This window comes from Ailuropoda melanoleuca, chromosome 1, assembly GCF_002007445.2.
Source record: "Ailuropoda melanoleuca isolate Jingjing chromosome 1, ASM200744v2, whole genome shotgun sequence".
Classification (NCBI taxonomy): Eukaryota; Metazoa; Chordata; class Mammalia; order Carnivora; family Ursidae; genus Ailuropoda; species Ailuropoda melanoleuca.
This window is the reverse complement of record NC_048218.1, coordinates 86,025,569-86,038,322: the sequence shown is the minus strand read 5'-3', so window position 1 is coordinate 86,038,322 and position 12,754 is coordinate 86,025,569. Positions and strand designations below refer to the sequence as shown.

Below are 12,754 nucleotides of genomic sequence, written 5' to 3'. Positions count from 1 at the left end.
AATATTATTAATCTATGCCATGCAATAAAAGTTAACCCTTTGAAAGACTGTCAGACAGTTCTAGCAACTATAAAAACTTATAATTTAATAAAACATGACAAGTCGATGCCTGTGTTAGTTTCTGCTTACGGAAATGAAAGGGAAAGGCAGAAGACCTGAAGGATATAAGCTTTTTTTTTTTCCTTAAGAAAACAAAAAACGTGCTCAATGATTCTTTTAAAAAGTCTCTAAGTAACTCTTAAGAGCTGGAATTAATTAAAACCGGAAGGTGCCTGGTATCATTCTTCAAAGGTTGTAAGGTTTGTTAGCAACATAAGCAACTAGCTAAGGAAGAAAATTATTGAATTAGAATAGGTTTATATGAAGAAAAAAATATCACTAAGGAAGTTGGGAATCCTGCCCTAAAATCTTCAGCGACATATATACACGCGGTTTTGGGCTCAACTTGCACACTAAGCAAATGAATCTGAGGTCTCTTTCAGTTTATGTGAAACGATGTCCTTTAAATACAGCATTATTTTCCAAAATAATTCAAAAGCAATTGTTACTTCTTAGCTGATTAAATGCTCTATTATTCTTTAATAAAAATAGTAAATAATCCCTTCATTTAAAAAATCTCATCTCCTGTGAGAAGTAATAAAATAGTAAAATTCGTAATTTCATCTCTGGGCTTAAAGTATCTATCTTAGAAAACAACACATTTAGGGAAAACAGTGGTTTGGGTTCCGATGGCTGTTGTTATAACTGATTAAACAGCAGTGTGGGAGAGAATAGACATGTTATATGTCATGAAGGCTAACTCAGAGCAAAAAAAGTTTATTCTACAATAGAACATTGGAGGAGTAAATGCAATTAAAATGTAAACAAGGAATTGTAAACAAGAAATAGCATTCCTCTCTCTTTACTTGACTAGTAAATAGTCTGTACAAACTACATAGATATCAAAGGTTTCATATATGTACACAGCCAACATAATATCAAAATATATTTTATTCTGGACCTCTTTCAGATCTGATTCAAATTACAGTTGTCAAAGCAATACAATGCAAAGGGAAACCGCAACAACAACAACAACAACAAAAATGTGCCTAGAAAGGATAAAAGGGTCATTGGGGACAAATCATTGTGATGTGGAACCAAAGTACATCGTGAGTGTAATTATCATGGTCCAGGACAGCAGAGAACATCTGGATCAGTCTTCCTTACACAAGAATCATGAAAACTGAACAAGAACGTTCTTAAACGCGTACAAAAAACTGTCATGGGCTGGTTTACACTTTTACAACAGTTTTAAAGTTAACTGGATAACTAAAGAAATGATGCAGACATTTTAATCCAGTGCTATAGGTAGGCTCACAGAATTAGACCCAAAGGATTTGCCAAAATCAAAATGAGAACATCATAGCTACAATGTCAAAGTCAGGAAAGAAGGAAATTGCTTCTGTATTTAGGGGTCACAGAGCCACAAAACGCAGTCTGTGTTTGCTTTTAATGAGATGGATAAGTACATCGGACTTAGATACAACATGCAGAATGTTTTCTTGAACTTATGCAGAAACTCCAAAGAAAACATCGTAAAACAGCTTACTAGGAAAAAAAAAAAAAAAAGATGCCCTAGTTATTCACCCTGCTTCAACACTGTCAACGTAAAGGCAGAAATAAAGAATGCTATTAATACTTGAGAACTACTGATATAAGACATCAAATTTCTAAATCAGTGTATTAAAAAAGTGAACACTTACTCTTTTTTCTCTCTTCTACATTTAACTAGAATCATGTTAAAAAAATTGATATTGAATGTGACACTTCAGAGCTACAACCGGAAGGAGTAATTCGTGACCTCCCTACCCTCCTTCCATCCCTGCTGATTCAGAAGGAAAAACAAACAAAAACAAACAAACAGAAAACCAACCAGGGTCTCTTGTAGATTTGCTGCTATTCCCCAAAATGTTGGCATTTGCTGCCATGCCACAATGTTGGTCCACTGAAATAGAATTTCTGTGGAAACAGTCAACAGTAATTCACCAAATGCCAGTACCACCCTTAACATGTGAGAATAAATGCAGGTTCTATAGAAATGTACAATGTGCTTAAGAAGATGAAAACGGTTTTGAAAAGAGTAAACAGCACTGCATTTGAGATTATTTTTCTGCTTACCTAGTTAAAATTTAACATTTTTGCTCACATAAGGACAGTCATTTGTGATGCCTTTAAATAGCAAAAATGCATACTCCTCTTCGGGCCTCTATGCAATAATAGTTTACATTACTCTTAACAAAATCATTCTACATAAACAGATAGCTCCTTAAAAATAGTACTCTCTCATTAAATCTAATTTGACAGAAAGAAGTCTAAGGAAAAAAGGAGTGCTTTATAAGTGAAAAAGTACAAATCTTTGGCCTTTCTCTTGACATTTTTATATGTCAAAAAGCAAAAAACCTTCATGTATTTCAATCTAATAATTACTTTTTGCACCATAATTTGTTTTTTACACCACAAAAGGAGGCACTTTCAGTATCTGTAAAAGGTGTTTAATCCTAAAACATACTTACCTAGAGAATTCTTAGTTAAAACAGAATTCAATATACTCTAAAATCTAGTAGGAAATTAAAAGTTACCACTTCTAAAAGTCATTTGAAAGTCAATGATGGTACTTGATCAACGACAGAAATGGGGACTGGAACAAATAGAAGAACGTATGGGATTTCCTACATGGAGGAGGGAAAGAAAGATATTCCTTTATGAAGTTTAAGAGTGACAGCTGCTCTTTCTTCATTCTACTTTAATCAATGAGTACTCTAGTCATTCAAGTTTTCCTTTCTGTTTTTCCTTTTAAGTTTGTTACAGTAGCTTATACAACGATATACAACGAATACTACAGAAAATCTACTGGAATCAGTTGATCTTCAGGAATAAGTTCTCAGAAAAAAAAGGAAGGAAAAACGAGCCAAGAATCTCAAATACAGAATTGTGCAGGCCGTGAAACTTGGTCTCCTACAATCGAGTTACTGCTCAAGTTGGAGGCAATCTTCCTTCTGTCTGTTGGAGCAGCATCGTGGCACATCAGCAGCAATGATGATGTCGAGAACAGCAGCAAAATAAACTGAACGCTCATAAAGGACCCAAGCCTACAGAACGGACACCTTTCCATAAGGGCTACCCTTAAAAGCCCCAAGACTTGAGGATAATAAAGCTCTGTATTTATCATCTTTTACATGTCCTATTGTGGCTATTATGCTTAAGTAAAATAGCTAAAGATTAAAAAAAAGAAAGAAAGAAAGAAAGAAAAGGTGACAATACCGTCAAAATGTAGCTGTCTACTTGGGCAGCTAGCCTGCAGAACGTCTTGACTATCTTTTAATCAACTGGGGGAAAAAAGTCAATAACTGTATGCAAATGAATAAATTGTCCATATCAAAATACAAAAGTACTATCAATAATCACCTCTGACTTTCGGATTTAAATTCAGTGCAATTGACAGATGCATCACTAAAGGAAAATGCAGCTTAAATCTACTCAAAACATTTGTGTCTATTCCTGGGAGCACATTTAAAAATTATTGCACAGATTTTTAAATTTTTATTTATTTTTTTTTAAACAACAACAGAGGTCAACCACAGATGTGGACCTCTAGCAATAAAAGCAGGATTTCAAGTGCCAGATACTCAGCATATTAGGTTTCCTACATAAGTCACAGGGTAATAGTTCTAAATATCTATAATGTGATCCAAAACCCTAAAAACAGCTGGCACAAAACCATCATGAGTGACTGCCTCTCTGGATGTAAATTTTTAAAAATATTATTACAGTATCATAGTCCCCACTAACAATAACTGGGGTACATACAACAATGTATTGTGAAATTAAGTGTATTTATTCTCTTTACCAATAACAAATGCTATCCTACCTTAGTAAAACCAAGACTTGCTTCAATCAATGCTGTTTTGTAAAAATAGCAAAACAACAACTGCTGAAAATCAAAGCTGCATTACTTGGGTTAAATCGGTTTCTACTTCCACTTAAAACATAGGTTAAAATTTTAGTAGTAAAGGCCTCAAAATAATTAGTGACGGAAATAGTGTTATAAATTTGTTAAGCTTAATAATAAGCAATTCCTTAATTAAAATCTTTGCGATATAAATTTGACAACTATTCTCTTCAAAACTGACACTTGTGGATACTTACATTAATCATGACAAACCCTGTTAGTCACACATATAAACACAGCCCCATGCTATCATTTGCAAATTCTGTGTATTTTAATTTTTAGTTGCATGAACACAAGAGGTTTGCTCTGAAACCTATTATCTTTCAGAAAATACTTGATATTATAAACAGAGTAAAAGACATGATATAGTAGTGATTACGGAGAAAAAAAAAATAGCAGCTTAAATCTATCCGTATTTGAAAAAAATGTAGTCACGAGTACCACGAATGCAGAATCAGAGCAGCAGGGAGGTTAGTGCAATTACACTTTCCTTTTTAAATTCTGAATCACTGCTATTTAAAAACATCTTGAAGCAAGTCTTTTGTTTTAAAGATTGTTTTTAAACTAAGGTAGCAAACATTTTGCCGTGTAATGGCAGTGTTATATGCCGTTATCTTGCTTTGTATAAAGAAAAACAACATGAGAGATTTTTAATACTGGAGTTTGGTTACATTACATATTTAAGCTTCTACACAGAATGATGGACACTTTGAGAAGCTAATCCTTATCCAGAAACATTTTAATCTCTTAAAAAACAAAGCAAAACAAACAAATAAACAAACAACAACAAAAAAAAACCCCAAACCTACTTTGCTCCTTTTCACAATAGTGCACATTTTAACCATAATTTAGTTATGGCTACAAAACATCAGAAGATTTTTTTTTTTTATTCATCTTCTCTATGGTATTTAAAAAAAAAAAATTGTGCCCTTCTAGTCTTTAATTGGCAGAAATATGTCCCTAAAAAGAAACCATTGCATTTAAGCCACATCACCAAAAAAGAACAACAAAAAAAAACCACAAAAAACAAAAACAAAACAAAACAAAAAAACAGAGCATAATATCCTTTTACTGATGTGTCTTACAGATTGACATGACCAAAAGTCATATATTTTCATTCAATTTCCAATTCCCCCTTCCACAACATGCACCAATTGAATATATGCTCTGGGAGCCATAAAATGTACCAAACATCTATCTCTTCAAAAGAATGCATTAAAATATTTTTAAGAATTTTTTGTTTAAAAGGTGAAAAAAATATAAACAAGAAAACTGATCACTCCCTTACTTCATGCATCCATAAACTAAACCAAAAACAAAATTTAAAAGCAAGAACAAACTACTGCTGCAAGTTTTGTAAGTCCATTTTCTCTGTACATACAAACTGCTCAACTACTGAAGGGAAAAAAGAATATAATCCATGGTGTCTTCTGATTCAAAGGGGAGAAACAAGGCTGTCATTAGTATCCAAAAACTGGTACACATATGGGCTGCTTTTATAACGCATATTTCTTTCTCTCTTCTGTTTTTCATATCCAAAACTTCTAAATGCTATTTTAGGGGCACAGCAGATTAGATTCCAGCACTTGGTGAACAGAATTCACAAGCTGTGACAAAATTCTGTCATCTTCAGGGTGCAATTTTGTTTATATACACTGTATGTATATATTTCTTTTAGATTTGGCTGTAGTGGACTGGCCATGGTTCAAGTGGGACTATAGCAGTACATGGGTCAGGGACAGTCATTTTGGCTATGTACACATTCATAGTCGGTCCATGGCTTCCAACTAGTAGCGCTATTTCCGAAGGTCTAATACACAAACCTGTAAGAAATTAAAATAATCAACCAGTGTGTTAAGAATTTCATTGTACATTTTTAGTTTAACGTTTCTATAGTACAGTTTGAAATCTATTTTTACTTCCTAGTTCACGAAACTGGTAAAGCAGCAGTAATCATGGCACTGGGCACATAACCAACAGAAATCAGACAAATCATCTAAGAGATGGAGGAAATCACCATGGGCTAACACTACAAAGAAAGAACCATGGCTAAAATTTTGAAGATCTACTCCGTTAATTAAAAAACAGAAAAAATAAGCTCAAGATAGACCATTTCCTATCTTCTGGGCCTAAATAAAAGAGAACTCAGATTATATTAAGCTACAGCTTCAGAAAGCAGCTAATGGGTAATACCCCCTCCATTTTCCCTTTGCCTTCAGAGCTTTGGAAGCCAAAACTAGTTTTGGCTATAAAGAGTTGGCCAACCTCATCCTGAAAGTCTCTCAGTATCACTCATTCCTCAATGCAGGACTCAACTGCCTCTACTCCCCCTTCCCTGGACCACCAACACTCTTCTGCAGGGAAGACAAGGTAGAAATAGGAATTAAAAATTCAAATCTCTCTCAGAGTGGTATTCTTCTATGCTCGATTTCACTAATGAAGGTTTACATTGAAAATAACTATCCATTTCTTGGTTATGAAGATACACTTTTGGCAAACACAGCCTATATTTTGTTTATAGTATTTGAATGAAATAAACATGAAAAATATACAAACTCCAGTAAAAAAGATCAATGCCATAAAACTTATTTTGAAAAGAAGGCTTTTGTAGTCACAACCACAATAAGCCACATTTATTTACTACGCTTACACACCACCCACCCTTTGGAAACACTTCAGGATACTTACTGAACCATCTGATGCACTGGCTCCAACTTTGTCTCCTGCTGCATTCCAGCAAACTTCAAAAATTCCACCTGTTCCCCTATAGCTGTGAACTAGAGCACCTGTCTAAAAAAATGAAAAAACAGATTCTTAAAAATGAGAACATATATTATTATAATTCCAAATACTGAGGTAAAATATTATATGGCATTATTTCTAGCAATCAGAGATGGAATTCAGCTTTGACTCCAAAATAAATTACAAGTTTCAAAACACTAGAAATGTGACGATCCTCCTATAAAATGATAATAACACTTGCCTGCACTCAACAGATCTCTCTCTCACACACTCACACTCTCTCTCTGTTTCTTCAGTACTGACAACCATGTGGCCTCATTGATATAGTCAACAGTGGAGTAAACATTCAATGTATGACTTGAAATAAACTGTTGTTGTTGTTGAAGGGTGCATGAGTCTGGCTAACATTTAGAGAGATAAAATGAAGTCAGAATTTCCTCGATAAAACATCCTAGGGGCACCTGGGTGGCGCAGTCGTTAAGCGTCTGCCTTCGGCTCAGGGCGTGATCCCGGTGTTATGGGATCGAGCCCCACAAGGCTCTTCAGCTAGGAGCGTGCTTCTCCCTCTCCCATTCCCCCTGCTTGTGTTCCCTCTCTCGCTGGCTGTCTCTATCTCTGTCAAATAAATAAATAAAATCTTTAAAACAAAACAAAAAAAACAAAAACAAAAAACATCCTAAAGAGAAAGCACAATAAACTAGTAAAGACAATTCCAATTCCAATGTAAGTCTGTGAGTTACTCTATATTTACTGAGAAGCCCCTAAGCTAAAAGAGATTAAAAAAAAAAAAAAAAAGAAACCAAAATTATTCAGCTACCCACTGAATAATTAAAACTCAGTAAAAAAAAAACATATTCTCCTAGGAAACCAGTCATTAAACAGGGCAAAGATCAGAGGCTCTGCTGTGAGGAATTGGAAAGCAATGAAAAATATGCTTCTGGTGTTCTGCCCTGACAAAGCAGAGAAGTATCTCTCAGCTTTACGATAACCTAAAAAGGTCAAACTAGACGTAGCAGGTCTACCTAAAAACAACATGGCAGTAAGACATGTACCTTGTAAATACCTCCTCAGACAGCCAATCCTAATTTAATTACTAAGCCAGAAGTGTCTTTTCCCTTGCTTTCCTCTTCAAAGTCATCCTGCTAATATTGCAGAAACCATAGGTGCACTGCTACAGCTGATCGCATCAGAAAGGTTCAACCGTTTTCTTCCCTCTACCTAAAGTTTCTTACAATATAAAAGATTAATGAAAGTGTGAGTATAGTAGGTCTCGAGTATATTTCCATGGTTAATTAAGAGAAAGGAGTGGCACCAACAAAATCTGAAATCTGTTGATGCACAGAAAGTAAAATCTACAGGACAGAAAGCTTTGGGGTTAAAAAAAAAAATAACTTTCTTTCCAAAGCACTTACCAATTTCTAAGCTCAAATTAGGCTATAACTGAACCAAAACAGCATGGTCTACAAGCTCGAGTTTTAACATTAACAAAGACCAATGGATTAACAGCACTGCTCAAATCTGTGTATTTATGTTCAGACCAGACTTCAACAACTGACCTTGAAATGCTTAGGTAACATATCATATGGATGATAATCCAAATGAGGAAAGAAAAAACTGTATTTATATATGACAAAAAGACAACGACCGCACTAATAGCTCACTAGATGCATTTTACTATTTTCAAACTTAAAAGAAAAAAGTAAAAAGATATTTTTTGATACACAATAGTGATACATCTAAATAGTATGGATAGTTGTTCAAATGCCCCTAAGAGCCTACCAGTATCCTCCATTAGAATCCTACACTTCTATACCCAAATTTCATTTAAATTCGTTTTTTTCACAGTGAAGCAAATAAGTGACTGAAAATGTATACAACACGCAGATTATCTATAGATTGTACTTAGAAAGTCTCTGCTATTCAATCACAACAAAAAGATTAAAGGAAAGTCAAGGGGAAACCTAAACTATTAAAACTAGTAAGAGAGCTCAGAGAGGGGGATGGATTCAGTCTCAATATGCCAAAATTCGCTATGTTCCAAGCACAAGCAACAACCAGTAAGTAAAAGGAATATATTTTTTAAAAAGACATCATTCATGGTTAACAATAATATCCATTAGGCACTTCAGAATAAATCAAGAAAAAAGACCTTCATAAAGAAATTATAAAACTTTAATGAAGGGAGAAGAAAGACTCAATGAGGGGGATCCATAAAGTTAGTTATTAAAACTATGCTAATGATACAGGTATATACAATGTCTATCAATGCAGCACAAGTGAATCTAATGAATAAACCACAGTAAGAATGTGGTATATGAAAGAAGTGGCACTATGAGACAGCAAAGGGGTAAACAGTGTTGAGACAACTGGCTATCCATTAGAAATATAAAATTAGATCTCTACTTCAGATCATACACATAAAATCAATTCTAATGGGGTTAAAAATATAAAAATAAAACAGTGAGAGTATAAAAATGAAAGAATCTTAATACTTTCATGCACAAAAAATGTCAGGAAGAATGAAAGAGAAACTAATAAAAATAGTTACTCATAGGGAATCAAGAAAAAATGGGAGCTCTAAGACTTCCCAGTGTATACCTTTTTAATGTTTACAGGGGACCATTTGAATGCCTAACTTAATTAAAAATGATACTTGAGAATGAGGATTTATGCAAGAGTCTGACCAATTACAATGACCAGGTATACAAAGAGAAAGGGCTCACAGTAACTGACTATGGGTGTGCTACAACCACCCAAGAAGGGATCACCGATGGGGCGGGGCAGTCAAGCCACTGCTATTAAAAAAACAGTATGTGGAGCATAAACACTAAAAAGGTGAGAAGATGAAACAAAGCAACTGGCTAATTTCTCCATTTTTAGGAAACGATCTCTCTATAGTACTGTCCCTACAAAGGTAGTACAGTTTTAAGTTTATTCCTGATGAATCGCTGTGTTCAGCCAGAAAATCTTGTCCTTTAGCACAATCTATTAGCTGCTCACATATAGCTCCTTCAAAGACACGTCTTTTAGAAAATAAAAAAAACTACATCATTTATCTAAATGTGCATCTCAAATTCTCACATTTTAGGTCAGTAAACTTGAAAAAAAATAAGAATCTAAATTTATTCCTAAATTCTGGTCTACATTAGGAAAATATAACTTAAATTCGCTTCAGTCTTTCCTTGCTGTAAATTCAAAAAAAAGTACTCACTTAAAAACTAGGATTGAACTAAAGTTGCAAAAGGAATGACAGCCAAAAGAGAAAAGAGAATTTACAACATAGACAAGTGCTTCTTAGTAACTATGAAAGCAGGTGATGAGTTAAATAACTGAGACATACCTGTGTGTTCCAGATGTGCACACATTTGTCAAAAGAACCACTTGCCAGGTACCTGCCATCAGGACTGAAAGCCACACTGTACACAGGCTCTTGGTGTTTTGTCAAAGTATGGATGCAAATTCCTCGGTCTACGTCCCATAATCTAACAGTAGAATCGAAGGATGCACTGACAAAGGAGGAAACAAAATGACTCTATAAGTAATGAAATACTCCCAAGCCCCACCAGCAATCTATAATATTTAGCCATTTCTAGTAGCTAGCCACAAATTCCTTATGAGATGCGGACTGGGCTGTTAGGAAGCAAGTGTTCTGGAAGCAAAGCTATACAGGAGAAAAGGCAGCTTAAGAGCATCTCCGAATCCCTGAACTGAAAAAACAAAATAAGGTCAATTCATTGTATTCCTTGGCTGTTTAAATTCTTTTACACTGACTGATCCATGGTTTTGAACAATGTATTGACTATATTTTTAATATTATTTTTTTAATGCTGAAGAAACTTTATTGCACTATGCCTCAATTACTTGAGTTTTTAATCAATATTTGATATCATCAATAAATATTTGATAACTCCAGATACAAAAATCCATGATGGACTGAAATAAGAATAAAACTCAAAGTTTAAATATTCCCATCAAAAAAACATTCTTTCAGGATACATTCCCATGTCATGGAATCTTTCCTAACTCTGTCGTATTTATTAGAAGCTTTTTGGGTAGAAGACTCAAAAAGGAAAGAGTAAAACAGAAATATTACCTTGCTAACATAAGGTTGGCATTTGGATTATTTGTCCCCGGCCCTGTTGGACTCCATTTGATAGTATAAATTTCTTTATTATGGGCTTGCAAATCATGGACACAACTGTCCTGTTTCATACTCCATATCTGAGCAAAACAGAAAAATGTATGCAGTCATATCTTCCCATACAAAGGATACATTTAAAATACTATTGTGCCAATCTAAAATATAAGCAGTACAACCAGACGATGATTAGTGATCAAGGGAATTATTTGCAAAGAAATTAAAATGTAGAATATATTTATCTCTCTTCTAAAAATGATAAATTAGTAAAATGTTCACTATTCTGAGGCTTCAAGATTGAGTTAGCTGTAGTTCAAAGATTAACTTCGAGAGCTTCAGATGGCACAAACTTCAACATTTAGTAAGTCCCTTGGTTAACGATCCTAAAACGTTGAAGGCATTAGTTTCGACACTGTCCCTTAATTAAAGGATGTAGATTATTAATTCCTTTCAGGATTTAGAATCAGAAAATATTCTGTAACAGAGAAGGGCAAATATGTAAGCAACCTGCAAATAACACATTCCTGTATGACACTAAGGTGCAGGCAACAAAAACAAAACCATAAAGTCGAACGGAACTATATAAAATAAAAAGCTGCTGCGCAGCAAGGAGAACAATAAAGTAAAGAGGCAACTGACAGAATGGGAGAACACACATGCAAACCATATATCTATATATAAATAAAGGGTTAATTTTGAAAATATAAGAGGAACTCCTACAACTCAATAGCAAAAACCCTAATAATCCAATCTGAAAATGGGCAAATGATGTGAACAGACCTTTCTTCCAAGAAGATATACAAATGCCCAGCGAGTATATGAAAAGATGCTCGATGTCACTAGCCATAAGGGAAATGCAAATCAAAACTACAATGAGATATCATTTCACATCTATTAGGATGGCTATTATAAAATAAAAAAGACAATAAATGTTGACAAGGACGTGGAGAAATTAGACCACTTGTTATACTGCTGGTGGGAATGCAAAGCACTAGCTGCTATGAAAAACAGTATGCACGGTACTCAAAAAAATAAAAACAGAACTACCATATTATCCAGCAATCCCACCTCTGCATATTTATCCAAAAGAACTAAAATCAGAATCTTAAAAATATATTTGCACTCCCTGTTCACTGCAGCATTAGTCACAGAAGTTAAGACACAGAAACAACCTAAGTGTCCATCAATGGATGAATGGATAAAGAAAATAAGGTATTACGTACAATATAATGTATGTAATACATTTATCATTCAGCCTTTAAAAAAAGGAATTCCTGAACTATGTAACAACATGGATGAATCTGAAGGACAAATACTGCACGGTCCCATTTATATGAGGTATCTAAAACAGAAGCCAAGAAAAGAATGGTAGCTGCCAGAGGCTGAGGAGAAGAGATTAGGAGGAACAGCTAATCGACAAGTGTAAAATTTCAGCTCTAGAGATCTGCAATATTGTGCCCATAGATAACAATACTGCGCTGTACACTTAAAAATCTGATAAAAAAAGATCTCACGGTAAGTTTTCTTACCATAATAAAAGTTCAGAAAAATAACTCATACAGAACCATGAAAAATGACAAAGCAATAATTAAAGTTAAAATGATGAGTAGAGAATAGCCTTGCTTGAGTTGAAAACACGTGTATAGAGGTTTAAAATTAATATTATTTCTCTGCAAAAACCAAGAAAAACCTATACTGGAGTATTTCTGGCAAAATCATTCCATAAAGACATGGGGGTAAATCTTGCCAAACACAAACACATATCAAAACCCAACTGCCAGGGGCGCCTGGGTGGCACAGCGGTTAAGCGTCTGCCTTCGGCTCAGGGCGTGATCCCGGTGTTACGGGATCGAGCCCCACATCAGGCTCCTCTGCTATGAGCCTGC

At 34.6% G+C, this 12,754-nt stretch overlaps 1 protein-coding gene across 8 annotated transcripts in view; it reads right to left on the bottom strand.

Annotated features, from left to right (window-relative positions):
• Nucleotides 1–972: 972 nt before the first annotated feature.
• Nucleotides 973–12,754, bottom strand: part of TBL1XR1 (TBL1X receptor 1) — a 167,707-nt gene continuing 155,925 nt past the window's right edge. For all 8 annotated transcript variants that reach the window (XM_034662683.1, XM_034662669.1, XM_034662686.1 and 5 more), the window contains 4 exons: nucleotides 10,824–10,951; nucleotides 10,071–10,236; nucleotides 6,677–6,778; nucleotides 973–5,811 (listed from right to left, as the gene is read on the bottom strand). In XM_034662683.1, coding sequence (XP_034518574.1) covers nucleotides 5,785–5,811; nucleotides 6,677–6,778; nucleotides 10,071–10,236; nucleotides 10,824–10,951 — 423 coding nt within the window. In that variant the 3' untranslated portion in view covers nucleotides 973–5,784. The remainder of the gene's footprint in view (nucleotides 5,812–6,676; nucleotides 6,779–10,070; nucleotides 10,237–10,823; nucleotides 10,952–12,754) is intronic.